The 18,746-nt window shown below is 48.9% G+C and overlaps 2 protein-coding genes across 2 annotated transcripts; one reads left to right on the forward strand and one right to left on the reverse strand.

Annotated features, from left to right (window-relative positions):
• The first annotated feature begins 821 nt into the window (after nucleotides 1-821).
• HNRNPUL2 (heterogeneous nuclear ribonucleoprotein U like 2) lies at nucleotides 822-13,283 on the forward strand. Its single transcript, XM_021685491.2, has 14 exons — nucleotides 822-1,433; nucleotides 3,336-3,471; nucleotides 3,772-3,848; nucleotides 4,045-4,184; nucleotides 4,689-4,779; nucleotides 4,877-4,989; nucleotides 5,417-5,680; nucleotides 5,869-5,991; nucleotides 6,389-6,517; nucleotides 7,249-7,417; nucleotides 8,933-9,133; nucleotides 10,181-10,254; nucleotides 10,507-10,614; nucleotides 10,727-13,283. The coding sequence occupies exons 1-14, from the start codon at nucleotides 890-892 to the stop codon at nucleotides 10,805-10,807; spliced, it is 2,250 nt and encodes a 749-aa protein (XP_021541166.1). The 5' UTR covers nucleotides 822-889; the 3' UTR covers nucleotides 10,808-13,283.
• Nucleotides 13,284-17,449: 4,166 nt separating this feature from the next.
• On the reverse strand, nucleotides 17,450-18,746 carry GNG3 (G protein subunit gamma 3). The gene is made up of 3 exons (XM_021684934.1): nucleotides 18,519-18,746; nucleotides 18,005-18,104; nucleotides 17,450-17,728 (listed from the first exon to the last, which is right to left on the reverse strand). The coding sequence occupies exons 2-3, from the start codon at nucleotides 18,101-18,103 to the stop codon at nucleotides 17,600-17,602; spliced, it is 228 nt and encodes a 75-aa protein (XP_021540609.1). The 5' UTR covers nucleotide 18,104; nucleotides 18,519-18,746; the 3' UTR covers nucleotides 17,450-17,599.

Below are 18,746 nucleotides of genomic sequence, written 5' to 3' on the forward strand. Positions count from 1 at the left end.
CCAATTGGAAGAATCCGGACGATCACGCATGACCAATCAGAATTGCAGATGTCGATTCAAGTTGGCCAATAAGAAAGCTAAAAGGCGAGGTCCCGCCGTCTGTTGCTGGGTAGAGAAGTTGTAGGATTGCAAGAAGAGGGCCAGGGAGTCCCTGTATATTCCTTGGTTTGGGGAAGCCCTTTGTGTACTAAGCAGGAAAACTATTGCTAGTAGGCTTTCAAGTTGCAACAGCTTCCCTCCTGGCTTTTTTTTCCCTCTCAAGAAGCTGCTGCACATATAGGTAGTAGGGAAGAAAGACTAGCAAGCAAGCCCTAAAACGACAGCGCGATCGAAAGCCAGACGGGAGTAAGGGTGGTGACGGGGTGGGAGGGGCGTGTGGGAAGGGAGCTCCCGGCGGTTGCGCAGAGCCCGCGGTTGGAAGTACGGGAAGGCGGGCGCGCACACCCCTCCGTGCTACGAGGCACTTGAACCGTAGCCAGTCTTCCCCGTCTCCGGCTCCGGTGCGGCTGCGCGGTGAAACTACTGGCGGCGATTGGCCCAGGGGTGAGAGGGGGCGGGAGGTAAGGGGAGGGAAGTCCGTCGTCCTTGGCGCGCGCCCGCCCGCAACAGGGGAACCGAGGGGTCTGTGAGGGAAGCAATTCCCCGCTGCGTTGTTTTGGGCTCCGTGAGCCGAAAGGGGGAGGGGAGCAGAGGGGAGAAACAAACACTACGTAGCGGAGGCTGCGCGCGGCCTTCGCTGCCTGCGTGCGTACGTGCGTGCGCTCGCTCGCTCGCGCGGGCTCAGTGCTGGCGCGTGAGGCGGAGGCGGGCGGCGGCGGCGCCTGCGCGGTCGGGCTCGGTCGACGGTTCGCAGGGGAGGAGGCGGCGGGAGGCGGAGGAGGCGGCGGCGATGGAGGTGAAGCGGCTGAAAGTGACCGAGCTGCGGTCGGAGCTGCAGCGGCGGGGCCTGGACTCGCGCGGCCTAAAGGTGGATCTGGCGCAGCGGCTGCAGGAGGCGCTGGACGCCGAGATGCTCGAGGACGAGGCCGGCGGTGGCGGGGCCGGGCCCGGCGGGGCCTGCAAGGCGGAGCCTCGGCCTGTGGCCGCGTCGGGCGGTGGCCCGGGCGGGGACGAGGAGGAGGACGACGAAGAAGAGGAGGAGGAGGACGAGGAGGCGCTGCTTGAGGACGAGGACGAAGAGCCACCCCCTGCCCAGGCCTCGGGCCAGGCCGCGCAGCCGCCGCCGGAGCCCCCGGAGGCGGCAGCCATGGAGGCCGCGGCCGAGCCTGATGCTTCCGAGAAGCCGGCGGAGGAGGCCACGGCCGGGTCAGGTGGGGTAAATGGTGGCGAAGAGCAGGGCACCGGCAAGGGGGAGGAGGACGAGCCGGAGGAGCGGAGCGGGGACGAGACGCCGGGATCCGAGGCGCCGGGTGACAAGGCCGCAGAGGAACAGGGTGAGGAGCTGGCAGCGGAGCCGGGCTCCAAACTGCCCCCGACCCAGCACCCAGCCGTGCACCGCGGGGTCCGAATCCTTGTTCTCACTTGCCCGAAAGCGCAAGATTCCCGTCGCCTTTTGGTGGGACTCCCCAGGGGAGGTGGTTTTCATTCTCTACCCACCTTTCTGGGGGCTTTGGCTGCCTCTGGTGGCCCCGCTCTCTGCAGGAGGGAGGTTCCTGCCTAAGTCGGTTCCTTGGTGGTAGTGGATGGAAGCGAGCGATTTTGCATGCGAACTGCTCGTGAGCTACCTGTGGAGCAGCCTCCCGCGGTACTGGTTATCTTTTCCTAAAGCGGGAATGCGCTGAGAAATTGGCGATTGCACGGACGGCCAGACCGGACTATTGGAGGTTTTGGCCTTTGGGTTACCTGACTATTGACATTTCCGCCTTAAAAATATTAAGCAATAAGCTAAGTTCGCCAAAGTTCGCTCCATCCAATGGCTGGAGCTTGAGCCACACAGTGAATCTGGAAATCTAACCTTGCTCCTGCTTTAGCAGCCTGTGGTGTGAGGGTGTGGAGTTTAATAGTTAACTAGTGAAGAGAAGGTCTTGATCTAGTGCATTTAGAACCAGCCAACCTCTTGGTAGAGGTTTTATCTTGCCTGAATTCTTATGATTAAATTTTAATCTTCTCACTGGGTCCGTGGATGGGCAAATTTGTGGATTTGCTGTACACTTGGTCAGCCTTTTACATTTTAGATCCCTGACTTCCTGAATTGAAATGATTGAGGTGTTAGTGGCTCCATTTGAGTAACCTCGGAAGAGAATGTGTAGAATCGCCCCAGGGAGTTAGTGACCTTTTTTCTTTTGAAGTGGTTGGATCCATACCTGTCTGTCAGAGTAGGCAGGAAAACTAGAGCTGCTTCCAGGTCTTACTATGAAGTGGGTTGCCTTAGTTTTTATAACAGATTTTTTTTAGGCTGCTATTAGTAATCATGGTATGATTGGAACCCATTCTAAGACAGTCACATGCAACTTACAGATTGTTTGTTCTGTGTCCTCGAACAAAAATCCCATTACATAACCTTTGACTTAACGTGTATCCCAAATAGCAGATAAAAAAGGTTGAGAGATAAAGGACTGCTTTAAAGAAATTATTATTAAAAATCTTCGTGTTGAAAACTACCAAAGCCTAAGGAAAAATTCCAATTTTTTTCCCCTCTTTCAGAGAATGTTGCTAAATATATGACAACACCTTTCTGGCCCAAATTATGTGCAGTAAAGATGCAGTATTATTTATGGGTCTCTTGTGACTTAATGGTTTGCTCTTGGCGACTTTCAGTAAAAACCCATGATAAAAATACAGCTGTGTATATGCACCTGAGTCTGTTTGCTATATAAGTAAAAGCTGTGAATGGCTGTGCATTCTAAGCTAGAAAGGCAAACTCTTTAAAACGCACACACACATACTGAGGCGTCTATATCATGAAGCTGTGGAAGACTGTTGGAAAATGTATATTAAGCGTCCAGCTTACATCCAAATCTGACAGGAATCAAAATTAAATTAACCTATGAAGTGTTTTAAAGACTTAGGGGATTTTCAAAGATGTCATATTGGTGGGAAAATCTGCAAGTTTGACCTGATTTAAGCAGGTAAATTTAGAATGCAAAAATTGTCCAATTTTTATCTACTGCTTGACTGTAATTAGCCCATAATGTCCGTCCTTTCTTTTTTCTAAAATAAAATACCAGCCAGTGACAGGAAGATGATCTTTAGAAATAAAACATTCTGTGGATGCAGTGGGAATAATCTGGCTGTTCTGATTAGACACTCAGCTTCCCCTTTAGTTGCTATTGGTTCTGAGCTTATTCTACATTCCAAAATGAAAACTGCTGATTTTCTTTCCCTCCTTTTTGTAGGAGATGACCAAGATAGTGAAAAGTCAAAACCAGCAGGCTCAGATGGTGAGCGGCGGGGGGTAAAGAGACAGCGGGATGAGAAGGATGAACATGGCCGAGCTTACTATGAATTCCGAGAGGAGGCTTACCACAGCCGGTGAGGGAAACAGTCCCTTTCATTGAAAGGAGTGTCTGCTCTGATTTTGGTATACCTGATGTTGATTGGAGAGTTTGAAAAGAGGGGTGGATTAAAAATGGAATAGGTTTTTATAGGCATAAGTTTTAGATCGAATCTGCTCTGAAAGCTCCTATTGCTGTTTTCTCATTTGTTGAAAGAAGCTGTCTGCTCGAGTTTTATATTCACTGCTCACTGATGGTTTAAAACTTTTTACAAACACAGATACCCCTCAAAGAAGAGGGCTTTGGATACACTATTGCTTTTTTCTCATACCTATAGCTCAAAGTCTCCACCACCCCCTGAAGAAGAGGCAAAAGACGAGGAGGAGGATCAGACTCTTGTGAACCTGGACACGTGTATGTATAAGGCAGATAGGTTGGGGTTTTCAGCCAATCACACATGATTTGGGATATTAAAATTTCATGGCCTGCAATTTTTAAGAGATTTAGCAACCGGAGACTTTGTATCCATTCTTGACAACTAGGTATATTTGTGTTCTGTTGGCTTTCAGGTGTTGAGCTTTGGAATAAACAGATTGCTTCTTTCTAACAGATACCTCGGATCTCCATTTTCAAGTGAGCAAAGACCGCTATGGAGGGCAGCCACTTTTCTCAGAGAAGTTCCCCACCCTTTGGTCTGGGGCAAGGAGTACTTACGGCGTGACAAAGGGGAAAGTCTGTTTTGAGGCCAAGGTAGTATATGCAGCTTATTAAGACCATTCATTTATTAAATTACTCGTTATTAAACTACTATGTTTTGGGTTCCTGCCCACCAGTATTTTATTAATGCAGTAAAAGGCACCATGTTTTAATGATAACCTTAGCTCCAGTAACCAAGAAATTGACCCCTGTGGCTTTGGTTTAAGTTCACTGACAGCTGTTACTCTTTTTTTTTTTTAAGATTTTATTTATTTATTTGACAGCGAGAGCAGGAATACAAGCAGGGTGAGTGGGAGAGGGAGAAGCAGGCTTCCCACCGAGCAATGAGCCCGATACGGGGCTCGATCCCAGGACCCTGGGATCATGACCTGAGCCGAAGGCAGACGCTTAATGGCTGAGCCACCCAGGCGCCCCTGACATTCTGATGTTGAGTCGTGATAGTTGTTTTCAGTTTATATACAAGTCTTGTCTTTTTAACTCAGACTTTGCTCCTGAGTTGGTCAGAGTATCTGAGAGTTCCTTTTCTGACTTGGCCAGGTAACCCAGAATCTCCCAATGAAAGAAGGCTGCACAGAGGTTTCTCTCCTTCGAGTTGGATGGTCTGTTGATTTTTCCCATCCACAGCTTGGTAATGTTATTTTTAACTTAATCGTTTGTGTTTGCTGCCATATTGCTTACTCCATGGGAACTTTGGGTGTAGGTAACTAATTTGTTCACCATTCTAGGTGAGGATGAATTCTCTTATGGTTTCGATGGACGAGGACTCAAGGCAGAGAATGGGCAGTTTGAAGAATTTGGCCAGACTTTCGGGGAGAATGATGTCATTGGCTGCTTTGCTGTAAGTGCTCCTAAAAGTTGTGGATTCAGAGCAAGGAGTGGAAAGAGGGCACTGGGAATTCAATTTGCTTCCCCTTTTTTTTTTTTCCCCCAAGTAGGCTCCATGCTAGGCGGGAGCCTCCTTCCTTTGCTGTGTTGTCAAATTTCTGAAAGCAGGTAAAGTCTGGAATAGATCAGTGAGTTCAGTGTGGGGCTTGAACTCATGACTGAGATCAAGACCTGAGCTGAAATCAAGAGTCGGACGCTCAACCGCTCAACCACCCAGGCACCCCTCAATTTGCTTCCTGTCAGCTCCTGTCTTTTGTGCATTTGATGCATTGTTTGCTTAATTGTGTTCAGCAGTCTGAGTTTAAAAAAATATAAAATTGTAAGATCTAATGTCTCAAACCCTGTAAGGTCATAAATGATCTTGTTTGTTGTTACTGTAGAATTTTGAGACTGAAGAAGTAGAACTTTCCTTTTCCAAGAACGGAGAAGACCTAGGTGTGGCATTCCGGATCAACAAGGAATCCCTGGCAGAACGGGCCCTCCTACCCCATGTCCTCTGCAAAAATTGTGTTGTAGAATTAAACTTTGGTCAGAAGGAGGAGCCCTTCTTCCCACCACCAGAAGAGTTTGTGTTCATTCATGCTGTGCCTGTTGAGGAGCGTGTGCGCACTGCAGTCCCTCCCAAGACCAGAGAGGAGTGTGAGGTATGCCAGACAATATGCAAAAACTCATTAGTACTTCTGCTTTGGAGTGGTTGGTCTTCAGGCTTTTCTTAAAGCTTCTTCTCAGAGCTTTACCGAACTGGGGCAGGTGATGATGTTCTTAAATAGGGCTTTGTAAACATGACCCTTGCTTAGTTTTCAGTGGTGTTCCTGGTTCTGTTTACTTACAGGTGATTCTGATGGTAGGACTGCCTGGATCTGGAAAGACCCAGTGGGCATTGAAATACGCAAAAGAAAATCCTGAGAAAAGATACAATGTCCTGGGAGCTGAGACTGTGCTCAATCAAATGAGGGTGAGTTGCTAGGGAAGGTTAGCTGTGGTATTTGCTCTGGGGGTTCCAAGAAATGCCTATAACCTTTTCCTGGTCGAGTTGGGTCTTTTAAGTGTCTGAGAACAAGGGTCCCACAAATAGAGAAATGAATTCTCAGTATACGTTTAAAGTAGGTTTTTTTTCCTCTGCTGTGTTGTCAAATTGCTGAAAGCAGGTGAAATCTGGACTATATCCAGATCAAGAGTGGAAATAACTCTTAGAAAATGGACAACATATGTTCACAGCATTGAGGAACAGGAATGAACTACTGTGATAGCTTTGGTGGCATTTAAAGAGGTGGCCTTTACCAGTGACTCTTGGGTTTTAACTTGCTGCATAACTTCTTGTGTTTCTCTTCACTTCCTCTCAAACTCACCAGATGAAGGGGCTTGAGGAGCCAGAGATGGATCCCAAAAGCAGAGACCTTTTAGTTCAGCAAGCCTCCCAGTGCCTTAGTAAGCTGGTCCAGATTGCTTCCCGGACAAAGAGGAACTTCATTCTTGATCAGGTATTGTTCAAACATTGAAACAAACAAACAAACAAAACAACCTGGGGCACCAGGCTGGCTTAGTCAGTGGAACATGCAACTCTTGATCTTGGGGGGTTGTGTGTTCGAGCCCCACATTGAGTGTAGAGATTACTTAACGAAAGAAGGAAAGAAAGAAATCTAGCATGGAACGCTTCATCTAAAACTAATGATGTAATGTATGGGGATTAACATAAGAATAAAAAAAAAAAAAAAGAAACCTAGCTTTACAGAAGGTCCAAAGATGAAAAATTATCTGATAAAATTGCTTACAGTCCCAAGGGGGTGCACATGTAGAGGGAGACTGAATTAACGATCAGAACCAGGTTACCTAATTATGACCAAGTGGTATATTGTGGTCATAATGTTTTTTGAACTCAGAGATGCGTTTTATCAGTGTTTTTACCAGAGTGTGTATGGACCCAGACTATAAAACACGTAATCGAGGTAATGGGAAGAGCTTGTTTGGATTTCTGGCTCCACCACTTACTAGGTTTATGACTTCAGACAAGTCTTGGTCTCTGAGTCTCAATTTTTCTGATGTGCAAAACAGGATGATATCTGTTAGGTAGAATTTTAAGAATTAGAGGAAATTGTGTCTGTAAGACCCCTAATCTCTTGCTTTACTCATAAAAGATGCTCAGTAAGTGTTTTGGTTGCATATGAGTGGCAATTTTTATTCCTAAAACATCTGTTATCCTTCCTGTCCCTAGTGTAATGTGTACAACTCTGGCCAACGGCGGAAGCTGTTGCTGTTCAAGACTTTCTCTCGGAAAGTGGTGGTGGTGGTTCCTAATGAGGAAGATTGGAAGAAGAGGCTGGAGTTGAGGAAGGAAGTGGAGGGAGATGATGTGCCTGAGTCTATAATGCTGGAGATGAAAGGTGGGCTAACATGATACAAGTTAGGGACCCTGTCCTTGGTCCGTGCACACCTTTCCAGGGCCTCTTAGCACCTCCTAGCATCTGGAGTGCTACTCCACATCTAAAGAGTAAATCTGGGGATGCCGGGCTGGCTCAGTCAGTAGAGCATGTGACTCTTGATCTCAGTGTCATGAGTTCAAGCCCCACATTGGGCATAGAGCTTACTTTAAAAAAAAAAAAAAAAAAAGTGTAAATCTGAAGACTAAATTAATGGGTATGAGCACTTGTGGATGAATGAATGAGGAGGGTGACCGGAGAGGCAGTAATTCCTTGACTCATTCCAGAGAAGATACAAAAAGGGAGGTAGTGATAGACCCCAGGGTGATTAAAACTCAAGGCAGAAGCTTTGCTGAGTCAGTTATTCATTTAGTAAAAGCTTCAAGGGTGTTTATTGTTTGTCCAGTACTATTCTAGGTATGGGGAATAGTCAGTGAAATGAGGCTTCGCCTTCATTGAATTTATATTCTGGAGGAGGGAGATTATTATGGTTCAAATGAACCTTTGGTGTTTGGAGTGAACAATCTCATCAGTATACCTTGCTTTCTAGTATCACATTAGGACTGTGCTTTTGTTTTGGTTTTTGGTATGTGCCCGAAAATTTTAATGCAATACAAAGCCTTATAGCATCATCTCCATCTTGATTGATCGCACTTCCAGTTGTTCTTTCAGAGTGTGATTTTTTCTTTCCCCCTTGCTTCCTTCACCTTCTGGCATCCCACCTGTCTTATCAACTACTGGCTCTTTGAGTTATGAAAATGCCCAGGCCTGGGAGCCAATGACACATCTAAGAGCTGGAGTCTCCGAGGTAACTCAGAATGAACTCTGCCAGTCCATAACTGATATTCAGGCACTTGGAGGAGTTTAATTCTGTTTTGTGAAACTGAGGGCTAACTGGATTCATCTTAGAATCGAGAGAGCCCCATTGAGCTGACTTCCACTGAGACCCAGCCTCTGACCTTGATGTCTAGAGAGTCAGCTCATGTGCTGGCCCATCGTGCACAGGTAGTAAATGAGCTCCCTTGTACTCTTGTTTCCTGTTCTTCTCATCTAGATGAGTAAGTCCTTTTGGTTTGGGTCAGTTTCTCATGGAGTCTCTTTTAAAAGTGTATTTCTCAGCATCTTATCTAATCAGCACCACAACTTTCTCAGTTATTTTTAGCCTCTGGCTACCTGCATCTGCCCTGATAAGAAACTTTAACCCAATTCACTGTTAATTTATTCTGGAACACTAGAGAACTTGTAAATGTGCTTTGCAGATAGCCATTGGCCTGGGGTTGTTACAGTTTAGGGAAACACTTTTGGTAGGGGAAGTGCATTGTTCATTTAAATGTGAGTGGGTATGCACTCAGCACCTTAGCGTGCATTGGTAGATGAGGCTTAGAAAATCCCATTCTTCCTATAGTGGGCTTTTCACGGGGAGCTCTTGCACGTGTATGCACTTTCCAGGTCTCAAAGGCTTCTCTCTTCCTCTTACAGCCAACTTCTCTCTGCCTGAAAAATGCGACTATATGGATGAGGTGACATACGGGGAGCTGGAGAAGGAGGAAGCTCAGCCCATTGTCACTAAGTACAAGGAGGAGGCAAGGAAGCTGCTGCCCCCTTCCGAGAAGCGGACAAACCGCCGAAACAATCGAAACAAGCGCAACCGGCAGAACCGAAGCCGAGGCCAAGGCTACGGTGAGTCCTGGGGACCTGCCAGCCCCCAGCCTCGGTGTGCTGTTGGTGCTGTGCACAGCGGGATCCCCAGCAGAGTCCGAGGACACCCAGTCAAGTCATAGGCAATAAGGAAGTACCTTCTTTATGGAGCTCGTTCTTCCTATGTCCTTCACCCCCACCTTCTTACGCTTTTCCCATAAGCCTTCCTTAAGCGAAACGTAGTTATTTTGCAACAGAAACGTTTGTTTCCTTGAAAAGCGGTGCTTGACCTTCTCCTGTCTCGTTTTCATTTTTACATACGAGTGCCCCTCTTTGTTTCCTACTCACTGTTGTAGTATAGCCTAAGGATGTGTGCAGTGAAATTGGGTTCTTAACTTAAGGTTTCTTGCTGCTTTGCCTGTTGGATCAACCCAGCTGTGTAGACCAGAAAGTGAATGCGTTGTTATTCAGTAATTTTGGGGCGTTACAAAGTCAGTTAGGCTACTGGTAGAGTTAATTCCCCTCCTGAATGTCTTGTTTGTCAGTGAACCCCGCAGTGTGCATTCACTGCCCTTTAAAAATGTTGGGGTATGTGTGTGTGTATGTGTATAAGTCAACAAAATTTTCGAGTGCCTGCTGTGCGCTAGGCACTGAGAATACCAACTTCCTCCCCTAGACGAGCTTAGTATTTAGACTTTGATTTCATTGGTATAAAATAATGCGTCTAGGATGTAGGATATCTGGGGTCCCTTCCAAGACTGAAGGTCTATGATTGTACGAATGGCAGTTTTTACTCCTCTTTCTAACTCTGCCAAGTATCCTTTTGCCATCTTAGATGTTTTGCAGGAACTGGGGAGCTTCAAAAGCAAGGTGGCTTGGTTTTCTTGTGTCTCTATTCCTCTGCCCTCCCCCTTCAGACTCTTTAAAAAGCTCCTGGCTGGTGCTTTAATTACCATTGTGTGAGCCTGACAGAGGCAGGCTTCCTATTCTCCCAGAATTGCCTTTGGCTCCAACTTTTTGATTTCCACCCAGCTGTGGAGCCAGGACCCCACGCCAGCTGTCTGAGCGCGCTCTCCATTTCTCTTCCAGTGGGCGGGCAGCGCCGAGGCTACGACAACCGGGCCTACGGGCAGCAGTACTGGGGGCAGTCTGGAAACAGAGGGGTGAGTGCAGCTCTCCTGCTCCTCCCTCTGGGTCGTGATGGCCATTCCTGTTGGCTTGGGGGAGCAGAGTGGTTCGGGCTGTTTTCTCAGGGCTTAGGGTTTTGCCCATTTAATGTGTTCCTCTGGAAGAATTTATTCTGGGAAGATTAAGCCTGTTGATACTATGAAGCTATGACATGTGTCTCATTTAAAATGGGATAGGAGTGGATCATGATCCTGACAACCCATAAATCTTCGCTCCTCCTTTCCCAGGGTTACCGTAATTTCTACGATCGATACAGGGGAGACTATGATCGATTCTACGGGCGAGATTATGAGTACAACAGATACAGAGACTACTACAGACAGTACAATCGGGATGTGAGTATCTTCTGGGGACAGAGGGGGTGGCAGGACTAGAGGAACAAGTGTCATGCCTGTCCGTCCTCGGCCAGCTGTGGCTCTGAGTGATGGGGTTTCCCCTCTCTTCTAGTGGCAGAATTACTACTACCACCACCCCCAGGACAGAGACCGATACTACAGGAACTACTACGGTTACCAAGGGTATCGGTGAAGCCCCTGTTGTTCTCGCCTGTCAGCCACGAAGCTGAATCTCTAGGGGTGCCAGGCACCCCCCAAAACACAACCAAGGAAAACAGGGGCTGTTCGGGTGGGGCTGAGCTGCCTGGGAGGGGCGGTGGGGGGGAGGGTGCGCAAGCAGGGGCAGGGGAGGGGGGAGGCGGAAACAACAAAACTGTACATTTTTTTTAAAAGTTTGTTGAAAAGAATATTGTCTTATTCTATAAAACATTTCAAACCTAGTTAGATATTTGTAATCAAAAAACATTTGCGCAGAAAGCAGCACTTAGGGCTGCCTGTCCTATATCCTGCAGTTGGACAGGAAAAGAACTGAAAATGTCACCCTTCTGACATTCTGAGGCAGCTGGCCTGGCAGCCAAGGAAGGGAGAGTGATGAGGTGGCGCGGAGAGGGTGGGCACGCATGTGAGGGCACTCTCTCCAGAGCAGGCAGGAGGCGGGGACAGAGGGACAGCTTGTGACTGGGGCAGTGAAAATAAACGATTGGCTCTTATCAATCACTTGCACCAACTAACCGTTTGTATTTTCTTTACCGACCTTTCCCTCTTGGGATATCTGGTCTGGTGGGCTGGGAGGCCAAAGTGTCCCTATCTCCACTTTCCCGTGCCTCGTGCTGTTTGGCTGAGGCGTGGAGACTACCAATTGGGTGGTTCTGTCAGATGGGATTCCCAGGCCAAGGGGACGCGGGGACTGTTCGTGATTGCAGAGCAGAATAGCTCCCCCCCCCCCCCCCCCCATGTGCCCCGTAATGAATTTCCTACAGAACCTCGAGGGAGAAGGGCATTGCCGCCCTCAGCCTGAAGATTGTGATTTTACCAGTCTCTACTCTCTGTCTTCCAAGCTCGAGACAGGCAGGAAGTCTCTGAAATCATCTCTGTTAGAGTATCTGTCCTCTTCTAGTGCGAGAGAAGGAACGGTTCTCAGGGTTTCAGCTCACACAGAAACGAAGCAGGATTCTTTTTGCTGCAGCAGGATATGTATATAGGTGAATCCTGTGGTGTGGGCTCTGGGGCCCAGGTGCTGAGAATAGCAACTATTTTATACAATGTGGAGGGCGCAAGCCCTGCTGGTTTTTTTGATACACAGGTAGAGAGTGGATAGGAGGGGGGTGGGGGGTGGGAGGCAGCTCAGTGGGGCTGCCGAAACTGGGGAAGAGCGAGAATGGGAGCGTGTGTACTGTGCGCATGAAAAGGGGGCACCCCCTCCAACTTCTTGAAACCGGATTCCTCCAGGGGTGCTGTCCCTGCGTGTCCCCAGAGAGGCCTCTAGCCAAGAGACTTCAGTTGGGATAGTTTTTGTTTGTGACTTTACCAACACCCTCCCAGTTCTTGACAAACCGCTTCAGGTGGCTGGGCTCAGGAATCCGGGGGGGATATGGGAATGCTCTTTCAGTACTCCGCGCTTCACTTGTAAGTCATCCTCCTGCTCAGCGTTGTGTCAGCCAAGAGCTTACTCCGCAAGCACCACGTACAGCCCGGCTCGGGCTGCCCGCCGAGGCTTCACTTCCGTTTCCTCACCTGGGCAGTTCTCGGGTTAAGATTTTGTGCTGAGATTTGACCTTGCTCTCCCTTGGCCATCATTCCCTCCATGCAGCCCTCCCCTGGGCGTGCAGGCCCACATCCTAGTCCTCCAGTCACCCCTGTCCCGTACACCCTTCTGCCCCCGAGACTGGCAAGGGGTGCTGGTAGGAAGCCGGCTTGCTCCTAGTGATGTCCTTTCTGTTGGCGCCTGCTTCCTTGTGGTGCCCTCATGGATTTGCGTGTGGCAGTGGGTGGAGTGATTGCATGAACTTTGCTGTAATCCACTAACTACTTATTAAGGGAGTTTGAGAAAGCTTTGCTCGCAGTGTCAGGCACGGAGGTAAAAACTGGAGCCCAAAGAAATTCCCGTAGGGCAAGATTATGTAACAATAGAGAATTGAATTTGAGGCAGAAGTTGCCATCTCTTCCAAATGTTCCGTCCTCCAGCGAATAGCATCTCTCTATAGTCTCTGGCGCGGTTTGTGGATGCTGGGCCCTCGGGGCAGGGGGCCAAAACTCAAGCCGTTTGGAGGTCTTCGGGGGTGGGGGAGGGCTGGGGGAGGGACTTGCTGTTAATTTTTGACACCAGAAAGTCATCTTTAAAAAAAAAAAAAAGCTGTTTTTCTGATGGATGGAGAGTGAAACTGCCACATCCTTGCTGGTTTAACCCAAGAGATCACTTACAACAACAGTAGATGTCTGGGTTTTGTTTATGTCTTTTTATTGTGAAAACACGATGTTAAGGGGGGGAAATGTGGGTCACCAGGAGGGATCCCTAGCCTTGTTTTCCTTAGAGGATTTGTTTAGTGTTTTATCAGACGTCTGTTGTAGTTGTTGTAGATGGAAACGCACACCACATGGAGCCTGTAAATGTTTTTGCACAACCTGTAAAGCATTCTTGGAAGTGGCCAGTAAAAAAGGGTTTTACCGTTCAAAAAAAAAAATGTAACTGTGTCATTGTTTACATCTGTAACTTTTTCCTCCCCTGTTCTCATTACATCCTGGCGAAAATGTAGGCACAGTAGCTTCCAGTTTTAGAATAAATAACCATTTGGATTGAATTCACCCTATCTCCTGTGGCTGCACTGACTGGGGCGGAGTGTGTCATCTGGGGGGATTGACTGATTGTTGATGCTGCTTCCTCAAGTTGTACTGGGTCCAACCAACGGTGGCTTTCCTCTTGCATGGCTCTTCTTCCCTTCCTATTCTACAGATCACTTGGGAGCCGGCCATGCCTTCACTTGAGGGTTGTTAGCTCCCTTAGTGCCTGCTTTCGCTGAGTGCTTGAGCTACTGGAGTAGAAGAAAATAAATTGTAAGCCATGACCTCTCTGTACTTAGCCTATACTAAAACCAGTTGGATGCTTAAAGCTAAATGTAAGGTTCCACTTGGGGGCCAAATAAATTTTTTTATTTTTATTTTTTTAAAGATTTTATTTATTCATTAGAGAGAGAGGCAGAGGGAGAAGCAGGCTGCCAAGGAGCAGGGAGCCCGATGCGGGACTCGATCCCAGGACTCTGGGATCATGACCTGAGCGGAAGGCAGACGCTTAACCATCTGAGCCACGCAGGCGCCCCAAGTAAATTTATTAATGAGTCATTACCACTTAGGAAAAGCCTTACTCCGTGGAAGATGGTTGATGGGGGTTACTTCATAGTAAATTTGGAGAATGAGAAGGTAACTTTAACAAAAGCACTATTGTGTTGCTAGCGCTGAACTGATCCTAACTGTAATTTCTAATAAATGGTCAGGGACTTACTAAGGCTGAGATGCCACAGGCTCACAACCAGTGTTTTGAAAGAGTAGTGATAAAAAAGATACAGATCCTACTCTAACTCCTCCCTGTATGTGGGACACAGATTCAGACCCCAGGAGCTTACAGCTTTGTATAGGTAAAGGCTATCCTTGATTTCAGTGTTTGCCCATTCTCTGGGATATTTAAAGTCAGTTTTATTTTTTAATTTTTTAAGATTTTATTTATTTGAGAGAGAGCATGAGGTGGGGGAGAGTCAGAGGGAGAAGCAGACTCCCCGCCAAGTAGTTAGCCCAATGCAGGACTCGATCGCGGGACTCCAGGATCATGACCTGAGCTAAAGGCAGTTGCTTAACCAACTGAGCCACCCAGGCATCCTAAAGTCAGTTTTAGAGCTAATTAATAATTTTTAATGGTTATTTATAGTTAATGCCTGGTCTCTGGTAAACTTTTTTTTTTTTTAAGATTTTTTATTTATCTTTGTGTGAGAGAGCCCGTGAGCGTGCGCACAAGTGGGGGAGGTGGAGAAACAGAAACGGACTGCTGAGCAGGGAGCCAGTGTAGAACTGGATCCCAGGACCCTGAGATCATGACCTGAGCCGAAGGCAGGTTCTTAACTGACTGAGCCACCCATCTGGTAACCTCTTAAGCCGCCTTTGTGCCCAAATAGGGCTGCAACCATTCACCCTCAATTTGGTGAGTATGAAAATTGTGCAGAAAAACTGAGCAGAGGCTTAAAACACAAAACAACTAATATCAAGATTACATTTATTGAGCACTGCTTTTCTGGCTTTTTACCAAGTCTGAGCTGATATGGAAATTTTCATTTACTGTCCTGGAATTTGCCCAACACTGTGATGCAGTAGAAAAAGAAAGAGGTTCTTAGTGTCTGCTCTGTATTGCTTGCTATTTAGTACAATCATTCATTAAATATTTGAGTGCCAGCTATGTGCAAGACACTTTCAGGATGCAGGGATTAAAACGGACTTGATCCTTGGGGTCCCCCGGGTGGCTCAGTCCGTTGATTTCAGCTCAGGTCATGATCTCCTGATGAGACCGAGTCCTCCCTGCCTGCATCCCCCCCCCCCCCCACCTCTGCACTCAGCGGGGAATCTGCTTGGGATTCTCTCCCTCTGCGCCTCCCCCCCAAGAATAAATAAATCAGTCTTTAAAAGGATAAAAAAGAATAGACGATCCGTTAAGGAGTTTTGATGAAACACCAAGAAGGAACTAATGGGGACTCCTGAACAGAATGGGGGTAGGCCCCCACTTCAAGAGGGCAACCAGGTTACTTTCCCTGTTTCTTCATCTCTAGGATGAGGTAGTTAGATGACCTTCAGGACCTGTTAGGGCTCAGAAATTCATCAACAGCTGGAAAGCTGCTGTTCCTGAAAATGCCCCCAAGTTCGTTGGGTGCCCCTAGACCTGTGGAGACATCCATAGGAGACTAAGTTCAATTCCTGGTAGAATGCCCTTTATTCCTTTTGGTTTCCCTCTCTGCATTCCTCTCCCCTTGCTTTCTCCTGTGCAAAGGTGTGGGGAAGCTGGGGGTGATGGCTATCCCTAATACCTCCTATTACTGCTGGGTGGCTCTGCCCACCCCCCACCCCCAGAGTGTGTCTTTTTTTTTTTTCTTTAATATTTTATTTATTTATTTGACAGAGCACAAGCAGGGGGATCGGGAGAGGGAGGAGCTCCCTCAGCAGGGAGCCCGACGTGGGTCTCCATCCCAGGACCCTGGGATCAATGACCTGAGCTGAAGACACACAATCAGCACCCACGTGCCCCACCCAAAGTGTATCCCAACACAAAACAGGAGCTGGCTTAGGCTTCCCCTGGGAGGGGATATATCCCTGATTTGGGGGGATGTTGATAATGCATGAAGAGCAGACACCCTGGGACTGTTGTTACCTTCCCTGCCTTGGCCCCGGTCCCACCTCCATATGTTCACCCTTGGAAGGAAAAGGCTTCTAGAAAAGCATCCCAGGCTTGTAAACCTCCGCCAAGTTTGAGTCTGGGAGGCGCTCGTGAGACATTAAGCCGTGGTTTTGGCTTCTGGCCAAATGGCAAGCTGGGACCACTACGAAGATTGGTAGGCACACTAGGGGCGGGGACGTTGCTTCTGGCGGATGTGACAGAGTGGGCCTGAGGGAGAAATGGGAACACAGCAAGCCCTACCAGGAAACCCAAACTGAATCAATTTCGGGCTTATCCAGCTCCTAGGGAGACCAGGAGGCGACCGAGGAACGGCGCCGGGCACTGGTTGCACACTTCTGTTTACACCCCAAAGGGAGCCTCTACTTGGCAAGCTGTAGAACCTAGATTCCCTTCGCAAGATCCATGCGACCAGCGCCTGCTACGCTGTGCTTGCAAGGGTTCTCTTGTCCCATGATCTTTGCTTATAGCCACCCGTGTGCCTTCACCTGGATCGGGGGGGGGACGTCGACTTTCAGACTCCAGGGTGGGTAGGAATGGGCATCGCGTTGGCAAAGGCAGGGGCAGCCATTTTGAGACCAGATGAGCACACAAGAGACCATATTGAGAACTCTGGCTGCCTGGGGCCGCCATTTTAAATATGGGGCTAGCTCGGAAGCCCTGTACGGTGAAACCCAGTGACGTGGGGCTGCCATATTGGCGCTAGTCCCATGGCGGTGGCCATCTTGGAAAAGGGCCCGCTGTGGGCGCGGCCATCTTAGAAGTAAAACCGGCCCCTTCGCAGGAACTGGAGCCGAGCTCCTCCCCTCCGTTCCAGAGTTCCTCGGCTGCGATTACCCTCGGAATCCCTCCCTAGATCTAACCTGTTCGGTCTGTTTTCATTTTCACTTGTGTTCAGTGCTTTCGCGCGCGCGTGTGCGTGCGTGTGTGTGTGAGTGCTCTCCGTAGCCTCTGAGTGTCTGTTTTAACTTAATTCTTCCACTTGAGACGCCCTCTCGCGCCCGCCATCCCCCCAATCCCGGCGATCTCCGATCCTAGACAATGTCTAACCTGATTTGACTGGCCCTATTCTTGGGGTATGGCAAGCCTTTCACCTCCCGCACACACTCCCAGATCTACAGACTGATGATCCTCTCCCCAAGAACTCTTAACACAGGAGCTGTCCTCTGAGACTCTGGATGACTTTATTCTTCAAATGGCTTTACCCTTCTCATAGCTCCAGGTGAGACTTGAGAGCAAGCACCCGGCCCATCCCTCTCTCCATTGTCTGAGCGGGTCACAGAGAGAAGCCGGCAGGACGCTGGCAGAGTCTGAACGGCCCTTCTGGGGATGGAGCTAAGGGGGCCCTGGGTCAGGGGGTACATGGGGCCCGCCGCAGTGGGCGAGGAAATGGGGTCGACAGATGGTGAAGGAGAGCTTTGTGCTTCAGATAACCTCATAGGGTTGGACAAGGGCTAGGGATGGGATGCAGGGACCCTCAGGGGCTCACGACAGTTACTGACCTAAGGAAGGGCCTAGGAGAGGGAAAGGTTCAGAGCTTGTGCCGAGGGACAGGGCAACTCAGAGGAGGGCACAGAAGAACTTCTTCTCCCGGAAGGGGTTCTCCGAAGTGGGCACAGGGGTGATGAGGGGATCCTCACAGGCGTGGGCATCACAGTAAGTCATCAAGTCTGCTGCTGCCTTGGACACCTGGGGCACAGCCAGGAGGGGAATTGTTAGCCAGATCCCCTGAGAGGGACTGCAGCCTCCCTCCCCAAATGGGTTATCTTTTGCCATCTTTAGGGCTTCTTTAAGACAGTATTCTCTTCCCTCATCCCCCACAGAGACCAGGGGACAGCTGTCCTTACAGAGCCAGAGACTCCTCCCATGATCGCAGGGAGTCCAGGAAAGAAAACAGCTCTTAACCTGAGATTTGGGGACCTTCAGCACAACTGGGCCAACTAATGGGACCCAGGGTCCGCCCACCTTTATCCGGCACAAGCTGGCTTCAATCTTAAGCTGTTCCACCATCTTGCGGGCTTGCCCAATACTCATAGTGCTGTTCACAGGGGTCTCCCCTTTCATCCTGGAGAAAAGAGAGGGATAGCTCAGAGCATGATGTGGGGGGTGAGGGGCTGCATAATCTCATCTGAAGACACCCCCCCCCCCCGCTCCTTTTTCATCAGTCTTTACAAGACTGGGGTCATGTGCCCCAATATATTGTTCCTCTTATCCTCATCCTCCAGTGGCCTTTCCCATCCCCGTCTTCCTGGGCTAAGGAAATGAAGGGGGTGGGATGAAATGCCCCCCACACTCCCACATGGCCTGGGCCACAGATCATTAGGCATAAAAACGATTTAAGGCTTTTCAGCCCTTCCAGCCATGTGTGTTCCCAGCTTTGAAAGCCTCAGCCAGAAAAAGCCCCGCCCTGATGAGGACACATAACACCCCCTTCCCCCTTGAGCCCCAGGGGGAAAAAGGCAGGATCCTCCCTACTCACCTGAGGCCACAGGCAGCGGCAGCCCTGGGGAGTACTCAGTGGGGTGCACAAAACCTGCCTGAGATGGGTGCCCCACCTTGCAGGGAGTTGCAGCTGAAAGTATCTGCTGCAGCAGCAGAAGCAGCTAATACAAAGAAGTCCACTGGGGAGGTCAGGTCAGAGGTCTGTCGAGGGCTGGACCCAGTTCCTGCAGCTCAAGCACTGCCCAGACGCTGGTACCTGAAGGAT

This window comes from Neomonachus schauinslandi, chromosome 11, assembly GCF_002201575.2.
Source record: "Neomonachus schauinslandi chromosome 11, ASM220157v2, whole genome shotgun sequence".
NCBI lineage: Eukaryota > Metazoa > Chordata > Mammalia > Carnivora > Phocidae > Neomonachus > Neomonachus schauinslandi.